Source organism: Trichoderma breve, chromosome 5, assembly GCF_028502605.1.
Source record: "Trichoderma breve strain T069 chromosome 5, whole genome shotgun sequence".
NCBI classification, from domain to species: domain Eukaryota; kingdom Fungi; phylum Ascomycota; class Sordariomycetes; order Hypocreales; family Hypocreaceae; genus Trichoderma; species Trichoderma breve.
In genome coordinates this window covers 3,745,696-3,764,742 of record NC_079236.1, presented here as the reverse complement: position 1 = coordinate 3,764,742, position 19,047 = coordinate 3,745,696, and the positions used below count along the sequence as shown (strand labels likewise).

The following is a 19,047-nucleotide window of genomic DNA, read 5'->3' as shown; positions in this document are numbered from 1 at the left end:
CGAGACGAAACGAGACGAGACAAGACAAGACGCGACGATACCGGCGGGAATTAGTGCGTTTGGCAAATGAGTTGGCGGCAGTTCCAGAGGAGGACATTCGTCTTATTGAAAGTGGTCATGAGCTAGTAAGGGTGTTGAGGAGACGGTTAGAGACACGAGAGGCTGTTGTCGGGCGTGATTTGGCATCGAACACGAAGACGCTTCAAGGGCATCACAAGAGCCTAAATTGGGTTAGAGAAAAGAAGACGCTGCTTTTTGTAGTATTATCATCTACTATTTTCTAATATCATCTGCTATAGTTACTTTCTTCTAGTATTATCTATTATTGCCAAGGTAGTTATAGTATAGCCCCTGTAGCCCTATTAGTAAAGCCATGCCTGCTGTATGAACAATCCACGATGAATATATCTGTACATGAGGTTATGTAACTGTGTTAAATAATTCTAGATTTTGTCTGCAGGCTGTATATAAAAAACAATTTAGTATTAAAACCTAAATCCAACCTTTGCTTTGCAAAAGTTCCTTGGCACATACATCTAGGCTCTCTTCAGGCAGACCTAAAATCTTGTTCCATTCAGAAGCGCGTCCTGAAGAGTAGCCAAAGCCTGTGTCTGAGTAAAGTGCCGCTGTGACTGATTCCGGATATCCAAGATCCCAGTTTCCCTCTTCTATATGCGCCTTGCCAGCTGCAATCAACTCCTTAGTGCTTCCTTCAGTTCTCTCAAACGTTTTGCCTGAAAGTTTCTCAAAGGCGTCGACAATTTGACTCTGCGAAACGGAGAACGAGTTGACGTATATCCGCTTATTCTTTGTCTCCTCAAGATGTTCAAGGGTTGCAGCGACTGCTAGGCCGACTTGATTCATAGTGGTGGCGTCGAGAGGTCTTACGCCCTTGTCGAATAGCTGAACTTTTGGCTCGTCGAAATGAAAGCCCATCAGGCCATAACCATACCCGAAAAGCTAAAAAATCTCATGTCAGACTGAAAGTCTTTGTAGCCTGGGGTTTTGCAACTATTGCTGGACACTTACATAATCAAAGAAGGCTCCGACACTGATGGCAGTCCAAGAAAGGCCCTGCGATTCTTTTGTTTCAAGGTACTCAACAACCTTTTGTTTCTGGACGGCAAATGGAGCAATATTCTCGAGATCAGGCAACGAGGCATCGCCACCATATTCGCTCGGCAGGAAGCGTTTCACTTTCGCCTCAACCGCGGCATCGATCATAGCGAATTGATCAGGGACGTTGAAAGTTGCGACAGCAGAGACGACGGCATCAATACCATGAAAAGCCTTCACAAGGGATGAATGACTAAGATCTGTCCGATGGACAGTAATATCGGTGGGATAGGTAGCCTTGGAAGCCTCACGAGCAAGGATTGAAACATTGAAGCCTGCAGTCCGAAGTTTGGCAAGGAAAGTAGGGCCAATGGTACCACCGACCTGTGCTGCATTAGCAGATATGTCGAGAATAGGTAAAGATATTGCACTGTCGTACTCCGACTACAATAACGTTCTGGATTACATCGGCCATATCCGAAAGTGCCCTTGCAATATAGCTGATATATACAGCGAAGCTTGTAGAAAGGGGTAAATATATATTGTAATATAAACTGCGCAATCGTTCTGTGATATTCATTAACAATACTTCACGATGAGCTGCCTCTTTTATACTTGAGTCTCTGTGTAAAATAATACTGATTTCTTGACGTAGTAGATTGTGAAGTATTAATAATCGAAACTTGCGGTTACGGAGTTCAGTCCTGATATGGGCTTGCCTATACCAGAGGTTTGGAATCTTAATTACTAGGTAGCATTGCATCATGCTCTGCGGTGAAATCACAATGCGTAATGTGTCCAATATTGTAAAGTAGCTCTAGGTACGGAGTATTTGATTATTATTTGCGCTGGGGAAACCGATCTAGATTCTAAGCGTAAGATCGTAAAGACTACTAATCAAGATTTACCGCTGCGGGATCTAATCTAGATAAGGGTTTGCTTAAAGTAAAGATTTGGAATCTTTATTCAGTTCAGAGGCAGTTTGCCTGGAGGTTTGTGAGGATTTGACTCTACGTCGGGTTTCGCGTCAAGGTTATCTTCCAGGCGCGCCGGTCGGAGTTAATACAGGAATGGAGTTTGCCCATAGAAAATCAGGAGGCAAAGGCGAAGAAATGGACATTATTGACATTGAAATGGGGTGGTACTGTCATAGAATACTCCCCGAGGCCCAGAGAAGCAACCCATACGAAAGAGTAGCTTCATGATCCGTTGGACAGCCCTCGATGCATGGTGATGATGGCTGCCGGGAGAGAGGTACCTACCATTTGCTACAGCTTTACACGTGCTTGTAGGTACATACCTTACACTTGACCAATTCCAACGGTTCTCTACAGCTGTGGCCAAAATCAACAAGTGGCTTTGATCGAAAGTGAATTGATGCCCTTCATGAGACAATGGGGGAGGTGGAGTTTGTTGTCGGGAGTGTCATGGCACCAAGCACGGAGACGCTATGAGGGCATTAAGAGAGCTTAACTTGGGTGGGAGAAAAGAAGATTTTTTTTCTTGCAGTATAATCTACTCTCTTGTAGTATCATTAACTTTCTTCTGGTATCATCTACTATCCCTACTTTTTTTGCACATTTGCCATTACAAGCGTTGTCTCGAGACGCGCGTATTTGTACAAAGCACGCTAGCTGGCGTCTAGGGTTACCACCAAGATTGTGTAGGCTCGTACGTAAGACTCTCTCATGACGGGTACAACTACCACCAGAACCAACCAGCCAGCAAGAAACCAATTGAGATATAATACCATAAATGGCGGTAACCTCGTCATCACACGAGCTTGCACTTTGATAAGAACAATCTCTCCGCCAGGGACGACAATTATTAAAAATGCCTAACAAACACCTTTTACAAATAATGATGATAGTGGCCTCCTCTCTGCCGCTTGGCCATTGTGCGCCGAGAAATGGCCGCGTTGAGTTGCCCCCTCTGCTCGACGCGACGCTTGACGAACTACAATCAGGCCTCAATGGCGGGCATTTCACCAGCGTAGACTTGATCCGGGCCTATACCGCCAGAATAGAGCAGGTCAACCCGCGGCTTCACGCCATCAACGAGATCAACCCTGATGCCGTTTCCATCGCCGCACATCATGACGCCCTGAGACATTCTGGACATCTCATCGGTCCGCTTCATGGGATTCCAGTCGTCATCAAGGATAACATTGCCACGGCTGACAATATGAACAACACGGCCGGGTCATACGTCCTCGTTGGCGCCGAGGTCCCTGAGGACAGCACCGTTGCGCGCAAGCTACGCGAGGCTGGAGCCATTATTCTTGGCAAGGCCAATCTGTCGCAGTGGTCTGGTGCCCGCGGAGCCATTACCCAAGGATGGTCTGCGTATGGCGGGCAGTGTATTGGCGCGTACTTCCCCGAGATGGATCCCGATGGTTCGTCGTCTGGTAGCGGAACCGCGGCCTCTATTGGTTTGGCCTGGGCAGCTTTAGGCACTGATACGACTGGTTCCATTGCAGACCCTTCGAGCAAGCATAACTTGGTCGGTATCAAGCCCACCATGGGACTGACGTCCAGGTATCTCGTCGTTCCCATCTCAGAGCATCAGGATACCGTTGGACCAATGGCGCGAACTGTCAAGGATGCTGCATACTTGTTATCGGCCATTGCTGGATCCGACAAGAACGACAATTACACGTCTGCATCGCCGTTTGGAGAGAAAGCCCCAGACTACGTCGCCGCTTGTAAGGGCAAGGGCCTGCGTGGGAAGCGGGTTGGTGTTCCTCGACACATGCTGGAGTTGGGGTCAGACAGGCCTTCGGATTACATGGTCGAGGTGTTCAACTCTGCGCTGGAAGTCTTGCGAGAGCAGGGCGCCGAAGTTGTAGACGACATCTTCTTGTCCGGTGCAGCAGACTTGGTCAGTAGGAAATATAGCCCCTTTGTCACGGGCCCAGACATGATGGCCGACATACCCCGATACTTTTCGCAGCTCAAGACAAACCCCAACAACATCACTACAATGATGCAGCTGCGCGAGTTTATCCAGAAAGATGTCCGTGAAGAGTATCCTGAGAAGGGCACCCAGTCTTGGGACAGAGGCATCAGCAGAGGCTACGATAACACCTCGCCTGTGTGGTGGGAGAATTACAGCGCCCAGGCAGAGCTCGCTGGCCCTCGAGGAATTGCCAGCGCGGTGAAGGAACACTCTCTGGATGCCATAGTCCTCCCCACGGAGTATTTGAGCATGCTTGCAGCTCCTTTAGGCAATCCTGTCATTTCAGTACCGGTAGGACGAACGCCCGACGACGCGCCATTAGTGAGGAATGAGTTTGGAACGTTGAATCTCAAGGGTCCGAACCAGCCGTTTGGGTTGGGATTTACCGGCGCGCGGTTCAGCGAAGAGGTGCTCATTGAGATTGCGCATGCGTTTGAGCAGGCGACGATGGTGCGCAAGACGATTGTTCCTTATATCCAGCCAGAGACGGAGCTCGAGGACATTGTGGGGAAGACGGAGCAAACGAACGGAAACTTGGAGTTGTAGATGTGTGAAGGGCACTGGAAATATAGACATGAGCGACTTTTTATTATAATAGGGTGAAATACTCTATAGATAGCGATTTAGTTGTATGGTTCAGATGAATCTCTAGGTCTAGCATGATGAGTGCCACCTCATGCTGATGCCCGCTTGTGCTTGGATTCCGTAAAAGTGGCCGCCACAAATTGCATCAAGTACAAGGCAGATTGCGGTTGAAGCATTCACCTTTGCAGGTTGGTAACTTACTATCCGGCCTCGGTTCCGGACAACGTTGATAAAATACAGCAGCTCCTCTGGCAGGCAAGTTATGTTAGCGTCTGCACATGTAAGAATTCGTCACACATTGACCTCGAATAGCAGTCGCCGTTGGCTCTCCAGCTGCCCTCGTCTTGGCTGTTGAGGCTCTGCTCTGCTCTACTAATGGAGCCTAATGCATGGCCAGTTCACTAGCCGCCCGGATTTAAGCTGGGGTTGCCTTGGGTTGCCTTGGGTTGCCTTCCCGTACTGAACGGAGGCGCTATGAGGCTGCAAAGGCGTTGTTAAAGACACTACTGTATGCTTGACGCCGTGAGGATGCCAACACAGCATGTACCAGGCTTTTCTTCCCCATGTGTATAAGCAATTACAAGACTGCTTTCAACTAGTTTGGCGAATATTGTGGCGCCGGCCCGTCCCAGCATACTCCACATCCCGCTAGTAAGACTGGTATTGACCTTCTCACAAGGCGAAACTACATGTAGTCTGCATGTACATGTATTCAGCCGCACGGCGCGGACCATTCAAGGCAACGAGCCTCATGTGTTGGAACACGCTCTCTATACGCGTGAGCGGTTAACTGCGAGGCTGGCCATTCATTCGTCTACATAAAACACCGAGACTCAAGATGCAGAACGCTAAACCAGAAATGTTCACAACTCCTACACCCATCCGAAATCCTGTAGCTGACATAAGGGCGCCTAGAGCCTCGTCTGTTAAACCCCTCTCTTTCCATGTGCTTCATGTCTTCCTCCTTTGATATCATTGCAAAGGTCTCTCTAATTAGGCGTTGTCATCTCGCTTTCGCCCTTTCCTCATATTCTGGCTGAATATCGCGGGTTGATAGTGAATGGAAGACTCTATTCATTAGCCAACGGAATGAGACTTCTAATCAAGAGGTACGATCATCTGTGGGAAAGTAGCTATACACCTCTGACAAAACATGTAGACAAAAAAGTCCTTTCCGACATCTATCTTGCCTGCCGTATAGACCAACAGCATGCCGGCTGAATCGAAGCGTCGCGACATCTTCAAGCCCGCGTTTGCAACAGTTCAAGACACTTCCGCGCAATATGGGCGAGACATAGAAGACCTCGAAAATCTTCCCGACGAATTTATACAAGTCAATCAATGCTTCCTAGTTGCAAAAGAGACTCTCAGCTACGCACGCAAAAATGCCACCTGGGATGAATCTTCTACGGATAGCGTCCAGTCTTCAGCTACAAGTCTCGAAAAGAAGGCGAAAATGTTACAAAAAATATTCAGTCAAGTTGGCGAGGAGATGGAGAATGACTCAAACGATGAATCAGTCCTGGACTGTTATCGCGATATTTTGCTCAAGTTGGGTAAATCGTACCGTGTCGAGGTCCTCATGCACGGCCTCCTAAAGGACATAATTGCGTTGTTTACCAAAGAATTGCTCAAAGCTGAAAACTATATGAAGTTTGACGAGCTAAAAGAAGCCATTGACACAATGTCGCAGGTGGAATCATCTGTCTCAGATGATGATTTCAAGACCTCCGGAGCCAACTTCACCCAGAACGTTGCCTCTGGAGGAACGGGCAATCAATCTTACTATGGTGGTCGGGGGCATCACGTCTTTAATGGCAACGGCGCTATTACTAATTATCACGCAACAAACATAAGCTTCGGTACGGGGCAATAGATATAATATCCAAATTCCATTTTAAACTAAGCTGACCCTTTTCGTGTATAAGTGTCTCCTTATCCCGAAGGTCAAGGCGGTCCTGATTCACGTCATGCGGATGCGAATAATACCGTAGGCCGTGATCAGCTCCAGCGCCGATCCGCTAGCCAGGCACAAGCTGGAGGCCGACCACGTAGCCGTGAAGATTTCCAAATCGCCATCATCTGTGCGCTGCCACTCGAGTACGATGTCGTCTCTTTACTATTTGACAAGTTCTGGGACGATGATGAGTCGTATGGCCGCGCCCGCGGAGACATGAACTCTTACACAAACGGCCGCATGGGCCAGTACGACGTCGTGCTGGCGCTTCTCCCCAACATGGGCACAGTCGCCGCGGCTGGAGCAGCAGCAAGCTTTCGGTCTAGTTATCCGAACCTGCAACTTGCTTTCCTAGTTGGAATCTGCGGCGGCGTGCCAAGAAGTGGCGAAAACGAAATCCACCTAGGCGATGTCATTATCAGCAAATCCGCTGTTCAGTATGATCTCGGCAAACAATATCACAAGGCGTTTGTGATTAAAGATACCGTGGATGACAGTCTCGGTCGGCCGAATAAGAATATCCGCAGTTTGGTTGCAAGTTTTGAGACGGAGCATATAAGAGACCAGCTGCAACAAAAGGCGTGCTTGTATCTAAAAGACTTACAGAGTGCGGCCGCAAAAAGGCGACGACCACAGAATTATCAGTATCCTGGGATAAATAACGACAAACTTTTCTTCACAACGTATCGACACAAACATAGAGGCCGACAACCATGCCCCTTCTGTGACAACCCGACCGATGCCTTCTGCGAGCAGGCTGCCAAGGCGTCCTGCATTGACCTTGGCTGCGATGAGACGCAACTAGTGAAGAGAACGGACCTGGAGATGAGAGGTTCAACTGGAGATCCCGAAATATTCGTTGGACGCATAGCCTCTGGAAATTCGGTGATGAAATCTGGAGAGCATCGAGACAAGATCGCTGAGGAACAAAATGTGATTGCGCTTGAAATGGAGGGGGCAGGTGTCTGGGACGAGATTCCTTGTATTATCGTAAAGGGTGTGTGTGATTACGCCGATAGCCACAAAAATGACCTGTGGCAACGGTATGCTGCTGCTACGGCTGCTTCGGTTATGAAGGCTGTGCTTGGGCGATACATTACTACTGACAGATGAAAATAGAATGTTAATCTTCCTAGTATTATGAGAACATATTTAATCTTCTTACAAGAATCTGTAATTACAACTGTGTAGGGGTTTCGTTTAGCGAATAATGGATGGTTCCATTCCATACGTGCACGCTGTGGATATAGGGTGTACGCAGCTGCATATGTAGTGGAATAAATGAAACAGGCTTTTATCACCGGAGAATGCAATGCTTCTTACTAAGAGACACTAATACTCCTACAACGATACGGTCTTTATGAAGAAGAAGAGTCTCATCGCTGCGGCCAAAGAAGGTACTGTGCGTTTGGACATTCCCTGCCTAGCTCAGCCTGATGCTTTCGTCGGGCACCCATCGGGCTCTAAAAGATCTAGGCTGTATCATTCATGGTGCAAAGTTGCCGCTGACCAATTCCTCCAAGAAAAAGGCAGCGGTCCTACATATCCAGCCACATTGGTCATTGGAGAGGACAGTTCCTCTGTAGCTCCACAGTCCTCCAACCATACTGACTTCGCCAGACGAACGGAACAAGTTGCAAGGGTACCTGCACGTGAACGCCGTCCGGTTTGGTATTGGAGCCTTATCCAGCACAATTTCTCCTTCATTCATACCGCATTTGCTCAATCCTCCCCCTTCGCTAAGATATGAGATTATAGCCTGGTTTCCAGACAGGTACACGCATCTTAATTTCCCGTCACGATTTATTCCACTGTAATACTTCCCACAGGATCTGGCCACAACCATCTCTCCTCACTGAATATTCTCCACGTTCAAGTAGTAGTAGAGAGACCCAAAATTTAAGCCAGAGACTACGCTGCCTGTCCTTGGTGGTGTCGGCCGTGGCTCTTTCGAAGACCAAAATGGAACGCAGCAATGGAAATGACTTTGCTCAACATATTGCTTCGAATGGAACCGGCCATCAGAATTACTATAGTGGGCAAGGCCACCAAATTATGGCAGGCAGTGGTACCATACATAATTACAACTCAGCATATCCCACCATTGGTACGGAACCACAGGTATATATAAATAAATGGAGGGTCACACAACTAACCAAGTCTACTCACACAGACAACTCTCGAGAGAAAATAATGCAAGCTCTTTATACATCGCCATATCTACAAAGAAAAAATCGCAATCCCGACCGTGTTCCAGGAACATGTGAATGGTTTATGAACCATCACGACTTTCACCACTGGCGAGGCAACACGTCTTCTTCTATGCTCTGGGTATCAGCAAACCCCGGTTGTGGAAAGTCGGTCTTGGCTAAATATTTAGTCAATGAACTCAGAACTACAGAAAAAAGAACGACCTGCTATTTTTTCTTCAAGGATGACTTTGAAGATCAGAGGAGCGCCAGAGGTGCTCTTAGCTGCATGTTGCATCAACTTTTCATTCAAAGAGAGAATCTTCTATCTGCCGAGATTATACAACGATTTAAGTCTTACAAAGCACCTCTTGCGGATTCGTATTATGAACTTTGGGAGCTATGGGACATTTTAACCATGGCTACGCAGGAGACAAACGCAGGCGAGATAATCTGCATCCTTGATGCATTTGATGAATGCGTAAATCAAGAACGACAAGATCTTGCAAAGATTCTGCGGGAATTTTACGGCCCGAAGGGCAATACCAAAAGAAGCGTCAATTTAAAGTTCCTTATTACCAGCCGCCCCTATGACATAATTCGACGAGACTTGATCAGACCTTTCGATATCCAGGAATGCCCTATAATCCACCTGAAGGGCGATGGAGATGCCGAAGTAGAGGAGATTACTGGAGAGATTAGTCTTTATATCAAGGATAGAGTCTCTCGCGTTCGAGAAAACCTTGGTCTTACGAGAAAGGAGGAGGAAATACTTTTGCAAGGGCTAGGAGCTATCCATAATCAGACATATTTGTGGGTTTTTCTCACCCTTGAATGGATTGAAACCGAAATAAACAACAAGATCAATGAAGTCGCGATACACAAAGTCACTTCTACTCTTCCACGGACAGTTGATGAGGCTTACGACAAGATTTTATCCAAGAGCACAGATGTGGAGGAAACAAAGAAACTGCTACATATTGTAGTAGCGGCTGAGCGGCCCTTGACACTCGCGGAGATGGAGCTGGCTCTGGTGATTCGACCGCATCACCAGTCATATGAGGACCTAGCTCTAAGACCTAGCGATCGCGTCAGCAAGTACATCAGAGACCTCTGCGGTCTCTTCATAAATATCACAGATGAGAAGATTTATCTTCTGCATCAGACAGCGAAAGAATTTTTAGTACCCAACAATAAGGCGAACAGTCAAGAATACAACCCAGCACAACCAGGAGACGTTCTTCCAAAAGATCGTAGCAGTGGTCTTACTTGGAAATTCTCACTTATACCATCAGAATCTCATCGCATTCTTTGTAAGATTTGTATTTGGCATTTGCTCTTTACGGGGTTTGAAACTCGGCCGCCCACAGGGGTAGCAGATGTTACCAAATATCTTTTTGATCATCTATTCCTTGGATACTCGGCAAAAAACTGGGCTACACATTTCCGAGCCTCAAATATCACAGAAAATGAAATTATACAGCAATTACAGCGACTTTGCAATGTTACATCTGATCGTTGCCCGACCTGGTTTAGGATTTATTGGGCAGACATACACCCCGACTTTCCTTTAGGTTTCACGACACTTATGATTGCCTCGTACTTTGGAATTGAGATGATCGTCAGCTTACAGATCGAATCAGTCGGCGTTGAAATAGATTCTGCCGACAAATCATATCATCGTTCGGCGCTCTCCTTTGCATCGGAGAACGGATTTGATAGTGTTGTGCGGATGCTAATTAAAGGCCACAAATATTATGGAAAAAAGACTCTCAAAAGAGCGATTCGCCTATCCTACAAGAAAGGTGCAAGTGTCAATGCAATAGACAAATATAATCGAACAGCATTGTTTTATGCTGCATGGAACGGCCATGTGCCTATCGTTAAGAGGCTACTTAAAGCAAGAGCACGCGTGGACATGGTGGATACCATTGGGGCAACACCAATATCTTACGCTCTTTGCTATGGACAAAAAGACATAGCAACCGAATTGATGAGGGGAGCACAGCCAGATTCGGTAGATGAGATTCGCCGCAAACTGCTTTTGTCTGCCGTGAAGCACGGCCACGACCCCGTTGTAAAACGACTGCTCGACAGCGGGGCTGATCCGGGAGCGGCGGATGACAAAGGTGTCAGTCTTATCGTTTTGGCCACCAAGCAGGGGAAAACGAATATTATCAAGTTACTAATAGACGGGGGAGCTGACGTTAACAAAGGCGATCCTGATGGCAAAACCCCTTTAATTTTTGCTATTAAGCAGGGAGAAACGAACATTATCAAGTTACTGATAGAGGGGGGGGCTGACGTCAATAAGGGTGATCGTAATGGCGCCACTCCATTAATTTTCGCCATAGGCAATTTCAATACTGAAATATGTTTCTATCTGGTTGAGATGCTACTCGAACTCGGGGCGAGAGTGGACTATACTTTCACGGTGAGCAAATTTGTACATAACGGACTATAACTAATCGTATTTGATAGCTAACATGCTACTATTTCATTGGTAGCAAGTAAGTTCTGACAACTTTTTGTATCTTACATGTGACTGACATCAACGACTTTCCCAGAACTCCGGATTGGTGAGTGTATAATTTTTTTTTGGTTTCTACATTTACGCTGATATTTTAATTATGTATCATTGTAGCACGTCCGTTTATAATTTCTCAACAAGTAGTACAATTGATATAGCTAACCTTAAGATTATAGTTTGTAAGCGAATGCCCTCAACCTCAATACAATATTGATATATCCGTTAGATGTACTAATATTCACAAAACCATATAGTCGGTGAGTAAATGTCATTGGGGAATAGTAATACAGCTCTCGAACTAATTATAAGACACCATTATTGTTCGCAATTAACGTGCCGAAAATAGTAGACCTTTTGCTCAGATACGGCGCTGATCCTAACTTTCAAGGTCGTTGCAAATCTACACCACTGGAAGCTGCTAAGCGAAGAACAGCCCATTTGACGGCTTGGATAACGAACAATCGGACGAATGGTCATCTCGATAATTTGTTGCTTAAGTGTGAGCAAATGATCTGCGTGTTGGAAGACGCAGTAAATCTCGGCGTTAAATCTCATTGAACAACTTAATACTACAACCATAGATAAACTCGCAGAAGAACAAGCAACCTCTGAGTACCATAATGGAATCACTCAAGTCACTAACGAAGCATATGGATAACAAATATCGTATTGTGTCAACGGAAAATCAAGGCTTTGGGATATACCAAGAAAGCCGTTCATAATTCTAGCGTATGGTGATATCGTCGGGAGGAAGGCAGATGTTATCTTGTCACCAAATATAACGATACCTTTCTTTACATCCACAAGTTGCGCCGCAAGGGAAAGAAACGCATCAGACATTTATGTTTGTCTACATATGTCACGTAATTATGGTGTAGGTGGTACAGAACTATATCATACCACTTTCCCATACGAACGATGAGATCCTCCACGATGCGGTCTCAAGTGAGACCATTACATGATAGTTACATGTATTCATATACTAATGGTAGAGCAGCATTTCACCTAAGCTTGCAACAATCTCATAAGAAGCTTCACATCGATGAAGACGATATATACGTGCATAATCCAGACTACTGCTTACAAGGATGAAAAAAAACATAACATAATCGGATTCAAAAGCGAACTTTCTATCGGAAGTTGGGCATTCTTGGGGTAGAACCAAATAATAAAGCGACGGCACGAGACCAAAGAGCGGGTAGGCACCTAGTAGGTATCTGCAAAAACATATGGGGTCGATGTACAATAGTGCATCTAGTGTCCTCGAACAATACTAGCACTACGCCTTCGTTAGGCTGACTGATGAAGCGCGAATTGCAAAGCAGTGCAAACAAAGGCGTTTTCAAGGCGGATTTCTGTCTCGGCGCTAAGCCGCCTCACCTTGAGTGCACAGCGTTCAGCCGCAGCGACAGGCTGCTTAACAAAAGTAACTTTGTCATTATCACTTTTACCTCTGTTCATCAAATACTTGTGATTGACGTGTAACTGTATCGCAGATACAACTATTGTTTTTTAACATGGACGATCAATTTGGCATGGAAGATGGAATCGATCTTCCACCTCCATACTCGCCGAGTGTGAATCCAGTCAGCAGCGCCTCAGCCCAGCCCTCAGACATCAGGCCTTCATCAATATTCTCGTCCCACGTAGCCGGTCTTCGAAGCGAAATCACCGCCTCTCAGGCTGCCAGAGCCTCAGCCAGAGATGACCGCGACAGCTACGTATTGTCGCTCATAGTACCGTACATGGAAGACTTCTTGTCCTCCATTTCAGAGATCCATCCGACGCCGAGGCTTGCGGAAGCGACGTTTGTGCCCGATGCAGCGATCGGCGAGAGCTGGAAGTTTAGCGACGAGGATGAAAAGCGCGTGGGGGAATTTAGGACGCTGATCCGTGTTCGCGAAAACACAAAGAAAGGCGACGGCCAAACGAAGAAGAAAGCAGATGGCTATATTCCATCGTCACGGTCGGAGGGTGGTGATGATGAGGCTAGCCGCTCACTTTGGTGGGAAAATGAAGATATGGCGCGGAGGCTTGCGAAGCATCTACAACCTCAACGATCCGCCCCTGCTCCTAGAAACACGCAATCGATTAGAGAACGATGTGCCAGTCAAGCGAACAGCAGCAAGAAATCTAGTATTTGGGGTTTGTTCAAGAAATCCGACGAGGCAGTCCGGCCAGCAGCCCCCGCGGTTGAGGAGCCCAAAGATGACGTGGTGATGACCGCTAAAGCTGAAGAAGTCACGTTTAGAAAAGAGAACGAGTTTGGGCTATGGGAGACATTGACGGGATTTGGCATCGTGGTGCGAGTGAGAATTAGGATGGCCGGGGATGTTGTTAAGAGATGATGGTGAGGATTTGCGCTTTTGTCGAAGGCCTACAGGCCACTGAGTGCGCGTAGTGACTTAAAGATCTCATTTTGTAGATTCAGATACCTACTATTTAAGATTCAGTTCCATGTATCCACCAGGTGTGTAGTTCAAGTGACTCATAGATAGTGGGAACAGACAATTAGAAACAGCTTGCATCACATCAAAGCAGGACAGTCAAATGCAGGGTAATGTATTGAAGAAACTAGAATTCTCATGCTACATTGCGATTTTCTTCTATTTACGTTGAGCACATTAGACTCACGATTGTAATTCGACATCACTTCCCTTTCAACCCAAACATAATTGACAGTGCCCAAAAATTAGAGTCATCATACTTCATCTCGACTTAAACGTTCAACATCGCCTTCAACCAGCGTTAGAATCTTCACGTCATCACGCTGTTAGCAAATAACCAATCGCGTGAATCCTTCTCTTGATCCGATAGCCGGTCCGTTCTTATTACTTCAATTTTCATTATTTCCACATCTGTCCAAGACCAAATTAACGCTCAACCCCGTTCTTTGTGAATCAAGCTAAACACTCAAGATTGCTCTAACCCCGTCTCTCTTCGCCGTCTTCATTTTTTGCCTCTTTTAGACTAACGTGGCCGGCTTCTCGACTCATTCGCCGCATCCCCTCAGCGCACCCCACCACTCTAAATTCTTGGCCACAATATCGGAACAAATGATTTTCAACTTGTGATTTCTCGTGTCAAACATGTGTATACACTGAGTCTAATATTTAATATAAACATCTCTAGTCTCTCATTATTTTCCTTTTTTTTTCTTTTGTCAATCGCTATACATTGTAAAGAATAAGCGTGTCAATATGCAGCTTTCTACAGACGCCCAATACGATGTCCTTATCACAGGCTCATCTGGACATTTGGGTCATGCCCTCATGATAACTCTGCCATCACTCGGCTTCAAGCCAATTGGAATTGACATTCTCGCTTCTCCAACAACTACTTGCGTCGGCTCAATAACAGACGAACCCCTCATCGCCGGCATCTTCCAAAAATACCCAATCAAGCACGTCCTCCACACGGCAACTCTCCACAAACCTCACGTCGGATCCCACACCAAAAACGACTTTGTCCAGACAAACATTGCAGGAACTCTCTTACTTCTCGAAGAATCAGCCAAGCTCGGAGACCAAATCAAAAGCTTCGTCTTCTTCAGCACCACCAGCGCTTTTGGCTCCGCGCTCAGCCCCAAGCCGGGCTCCCCCGCGGCTTGGATCGACGAGACGGTCGTTCCTATTCCCAAGAACATCTATGGAGTGACTAAAATTGCGGCTGAAGATGTTTGTCAACTTTTCCACAAGCAGCATAATCTTCCGATACTGGTTCTTCGTGTGAGCCGCTTCTTTCCAGAGGAAGATGACGATGAAGATCGGCGGAATGCGATGAGCGACGACAATCTCAAGGTCTTGGAGATGGCGTACCGTCGTTGTGATATCAAGGATATTGTTTCCGCAACGGTTTGCGCCATGGACAAGGCGAGACAGATTGGATGGTCCAAGTACATTATCAGTGCACCGCCGCCATTCTCAAATAATCTAGAGACTCTGGCTGCCCTGGACAAAAACCCAGCAGAAGTGTTTGACAAAGTCGTTCCCGCAGCTGCAGCTGTGTTTCGTGAGAAAGGATGGAGCTACTTGGATCGCATGGATCGGGTGTACGACTCGGGAAAAGCTGTCCGAGAACTCGGCTGGGAACCCGAATACACGTTTGCGGGGATCATTGAGAAATTGGCTCGCGGTGAGGATTGGCGCAGCGACTTGGTCGAGATAGTAGGGAAGAAGGGATATCACGCCGTCAGCCATGGTGTGTATACCAAGTAGGTCGCAATGCCGACTCTACTACTCTTGTTATCTATATATTTGTTGATAGATACCGGCCGTAATAACAAGCTTACACAAGTGTTCTAATTTAGATGTGATGCAGTAATATTCGCAATGCCACCCTCCCGCTTTTCCTATTTTACAATATACAATTTACACTCATTGCAAAAACGCATCCCTCCCTTGCTCTTGTAATACATCATGGACCGCCTTTAATACTGTATCATGGGCTGCTACCGGCGCAGCTACAAATCCAAAGTTGGCACTCAGCTTTCTTCCAACCGACAAGTCAATGTCTTTGCCGTGCACGTCTGTAATCTTGCCACCCGTCTCTTCATAGAGAAGCATGGCTCCGGCATGGTCCCAGGATTTCGCAAATCGGTCTCGGCGCTTATACACCCAGACAGTCGTGTTGCCGATACCAAGAGCCATGGCGGCCCAGCGAAGGACCCAGGGCACAAGGTCGCTTCCTGGAAAGGCGACTCCCAGACGCTCCGCAACCACTTCATGAACTCCGTCAAGAGCTGAATCAACGAGACCAGTGCATGTGACGAAGCTGAGGTCCTGTGTTGCGGGCTGCTTAGGCAGCTGCTTGACATCTTGAGATCCACTTTGCAAAGATCTCGCAAAGGCGCCATGGCCTTTGATGGCATATACGATGCAGCCCTTGCCCTCAGGATCAATATCGCTATTGCGAAGGGGGCCCTTGTGATGTAATGACAGATTAGGACATCCAACAATACCCAGAGTCTGCTTGCCGTCGACAATCAGGCCGATGTTGATGGCGTACAGCTCGCCCCTCAGATATGTCTTGGTCCCGTCAATCGGATCAAACACCCAAACCCTGCCAGATCCCGGCCCCCCTGGATGGCTCGTGCCCGCCTGGTCGATCAGATTGCACATCTGGTCTTTAGTCTGGGGTAGTTTGCAGGCGCCCCTCCGAGTGTCTTCATCCTGGGCAATGGTGTTGAGAAGATCCCAGACACGGCTCATTAATGCCTCGTTGGCTCGCAAATCAGCAGCATCTTCTTCTCCTACAAAGGTGTCCTCGGGAAATGCATCTTTAAAGGTGGAAATCAGGAGAGCCTGGATGGCAAAGTCTGCAATGGTGACGGGGCTAAAGTCGTCCTTTGTGATGGTTCCTTTATCCTGAGAGGAGATGATGAGCTGGCTTAATTTGGAGGCCTGGAGGAGGGCCCCAAACGCTGTTTCCAGCTCTTTTTGGAATATGTCTGGGTGACTCATGGCGTTGAGACTGTCGCTTTGTTGGATAAAGAGGATTAGGGTAATAATCCTAAGATAGTGGTATCTTCAACACTGAGTTTCATGGTTCCTTCATTTTCGGTGGAGATGGTAGGAATGCCCCGGTTGAGACAAACTCGGATAGATGCATTATCGTGCTTTTAGCTACGGAGCCGTCGCCCTTGGGTTGGTTGGGTGGCACGTTGCACTACGGATTTTTAATTTACACTCTGGATCGTGAATTTACGAGTCTATACGGGCCTCGAGAATGGCGGTCGCAACCTACGGCGGCAAATAAACCTCGTGCTTCTCCTCTGCAAAGATGCCACAGCGCAAAAGTGGTGTGAAACCATGGCTCGCCTCAATCCTGCCGCCATAACAACTGCTCCCAGCCAGGAGCCGTTCACGCTTCAGCCACTCATCAGGCAGATGCTCAGCACTCGCCGCTGCATATCAGGCTCCATCTTCATTGTCGAGGGCATCGACGTGATCCCAGTGCCGGCTGCGACGCCTGAGGATGATGACTCTCACGCCGTCAGGTTGGTGTTGGGGGACGGCGAGCTGTGCATCCAGGCCCTGCTGCACCCCGACATGTTTGACCTAGTGGAAAAGAAAGATGTATTTGTCGGATGCTGCGTGAGAGTGGGGGACTTTGTTATGCGGTTCGAGGAGCCTGAGGCCGATGGGCAGAATCTCTTTGACCAAGGAGACGAGGAGGAGGAAGAAGATGATAGGGAGGAGAGAGAGAAGGATGACGAAAAGGGCATGGTGTATCTGATTGTCAACGAGCTGGAGACGGCTGGATGGAACGAGTCATATATGGCAATGTGGCGTCGGCATGAAAAGGGCAAAGACGCCGCAGGTGCTGAGGATGAGGATGCTGAAGATGCTGAACAGCCAGCCGTGGCCACAGGCAAGGTGAGCACAGGCGAGCAACTCGCCGGAGAGAACCAGGGGACGGCATCGGAAGAGGCACAGACGACGCTGCCAAAGGCATCCAGGCCAAGACGAGGCGTTGTCCGATTCGCAGACCCGCAAGCCTCGCCTTCAGTCCAGACTCCCACCAAGGCCAGATTCCAAGACAAAGGCAAGGCCCAGACCCCGAGACCCCTGGACGACAACGACGACGATGAGGACGACGAGGACCTGGAGAACGCGTTCGAGGCCTTTGAAGCCCGCACATTTCCAGCGCGGAAAACGACGCCCAAGAAGCCAGCTGCATCCAGCAACGCAAGGGAGACAACGACGGCAGCGGCAGCAACCAGCGACAAGTCGCAACAGCAACAACAACAACAGCAGCAGCAGCCAATTGCCTTGGCCAAGGACTGGCACGACCATCAGACGCCCCTCAAGCTCACGACGCTGCGGCTGATCCCGCATCTCCCCTACGCGCAGAACTGGTCGGTCAACGTGCTGGCGATTGTGGCCTCGCTGTCGCCCGTGGAGCCGTCGCACCTGGCGCCGGGCAGGCAGCGCACGGCACGCATCGCCGACCCGTCGACGGCCAAGCAGGTGCACCTGACGGTGTTTCTGGACCCGGACGGGTTCACGCCGCGGGTGGGCAGCGCCGTGCTGCTGGTGGGCGTCAAGAACCACCGGTTCGACGGGGGCAGCCTCAAGAAGTACGCCAGCGACGGCGACAGGCGGTGGTGGTTTGAGGACCCGTGGGACATGTCGTGGCTGGACGTGGCAGGGATCAAGAGCTGGTGGCAGGGCGTGGAGGAGTATTACCGGACGGGTGGTTGATGAGCGAGCGAATCACGGCTGGGGGAGACGTGGGGATCGTACGATTTTCAGTCTTTTGGCCGTTTCTTTTCGTCATTCTTCCTTTGGGTTCTACGAGTACATACTCTGTACTCTCTCGCTCTCTCTCTCTCTTCTGCGACTACTCGGCATTTAGGCGGGACTACTGTACTGGGGCTGGCATTGTTTAATTGCCCGGGCTGCATGTCTTGGACGCTGGGGAGGGGAGAGAGGGCGTCTTTCTGCATCCGAGGTGGATGGTCGAGGTTTGCACAATGCCAGCATAAATTCGAGATGGCCACTGCAGCTGTAATTGTTTGTGTCATGACTAGCGGACGAACTGTTGCCAACATCTCAATCAATCTATTATTACTAGGGATCAGCCGTAGTGGTAACACAAAACCCGGGGTAAGTCAGATCAATACTACATGCGACAAGACAGGAAATGTGCGGCTCTTCAGCTCCAACCATCCATCCATCACAATAGAGGCGCCAAATATTGGCACCGCTCATCACAACCAAAAGTGAAGCCAGCTTAATTCTAGACGCGGACGATCCCGAACCCCCCGT

The 19,047-nt window shown here is 48.1% G+C and overlaps 8 protein-coding genes across 8 annotated transcripts; 6 read left to right on the top strand and 2 right to left on the bottom strand.

The window, feature by feature from the left end:
* Positions 1-492: 492 nt before the first annotated feature.
* Positions 493-1,531, bottom strand: T069G_08768 (nmrA-like family domain-containing protein; the record flags this gene model as incomplete). Its single annotated transcript, XM_056175978.1, has 3 exons — positions 493-960; positions 1,030-1,440; positions 1,496-1,531. 3 exons carry the CDS (start codon positions 1,529-1,531, stop codon positions 493-495), a joined length of 915 nt encoding a protein of 304 aa, XP_056026927.1.
* A 1,385-nt stretch (positions 1,532-2,916) lies between these two features.
* Positions 2,917-4,560, top strand: T069G_08767 (amidase domain-containing protein; the record flags this gene model as incomplete). The annotated part of the gene is made up of 2 exons (XM_056175977.1): positions 2,917-4,305; positions 4,369-4,560. The coding sequence occupies 2 exons, from the start codon at positions 2,917-2,919 to the stop codon at positions 4,558-4,560; spliced, it is 1,581 nt and encodes a 526-aa protein (XP_056026926.1).
* A 1,249-nt stretch (positions 4,561-5,809) lies between these two features.
* On the top strand, positions 5,810-7,669 carry T069G_08766 (phosphorylase superfamily domain-containing protein; the record flags this gene model as incomplete). Its single annotated transcript, XM_056175976.1, has 2 exons — positions 5,810-6,461; positions 6,528-7,669. The coding sequence occupies 2 exons, from the start codon at positions 5,810-5,812 to the stop codon at positions 7,667-7,669; spliced, it is 1,794 nt and encodes a 597-aa protein (XP_056026925.1).
* Positions 7,670-9,163: 1,494 nt separating this feature from the next.
* Positions 9,164-11,259, top strand: T069G_08765 (ankyrin repeats (3 copies) domain-containing protein; the record flags this gene model as incomplete). Its single annotated transcript, XM_056175975.1, has 4 exons — positions 9,164-9,226; positions 9,284-10,058; positions 10,320-11,179; positions 11,227-11,259. The coding sequence occupies 4 exons, from the start codon at positions 9,164-9,166 to the stop codon at positions 11,257-11,259; spliced, it is 1,731 nt and encodes a 576-aa protein (XP_056026924.1).
* Positions 11,260-12,792: 1,533 nt separating this feature from the next.
* On the top strand, positions 12,793-13,623 carry T069G_08764 (uncharacterized protein; the record flags this gene model as incomplete). Its single annotated transcript, XM_056175974.1, has 1 exon — positions 12,793-13,623. One exon carries the CDS (start codon positions 12,793-12,795, stop codon positions 13,621-13,623), a length of 831 nt encoding a protein of 276 aa, XP_056026923.1.
* An 852-nt stretch (positions 13,624-14,475) lies between these two features.
* On the top strand, positions 14,476-15,492 carry T069G_08763 (NAD dependent epimerase/dehydratase family domain-containing protein; the record flags this gene model as incomplete). The annotated part of the gene is made up of 1 exon (XM_056175973.1): positions 14,476-15,492. The coding sequence occupies one exon, from the start codon at positions 14,476-14,478 to the stop codon at positions 15,490-15,492; it is 1,017 nt and encodes a 338-aa protein (XP_056026922.1).
* A 159-nt stretch (positions 15,493-15,651) lies between these two features.
* Positions 15,652-16,737, bottom strand: T069G_08762 (inositol monophosphatase family domain-containing protein; the record flags this gene model as incomplete). The annotated part of the gene is made up of 1 exon (XM_056175972.1): positions 15,652-16,737. The coding sequence occupies one exon, from the start codon at positions 16,735-16,737 to the stop codon at positions 15,652-15,654; it is 1,086 nt and encodes a 361-aa protein (XP_056026921.1).
* A 348-nt stretch (positions 16,738-17,085) lies between these two features.
* On the top strand, positions 17,086-18,480 carry T069G_08761 (uncharacterized protein; the record flags this gene model as incomplete). The annotated part of the gene is made up of 1 exon (XM_056175971.1): positions 17,086-18,480. One exon carries the CDS (start codon positions 17,086-17,088, stop codon positions 18,478-18,480), a length of 1,395 nt encoding a protein of 464 aa, XP_056026920.1.
* Between the last annotated feature and the right edge of the window lie 567 nt (positions 18,481-19,047).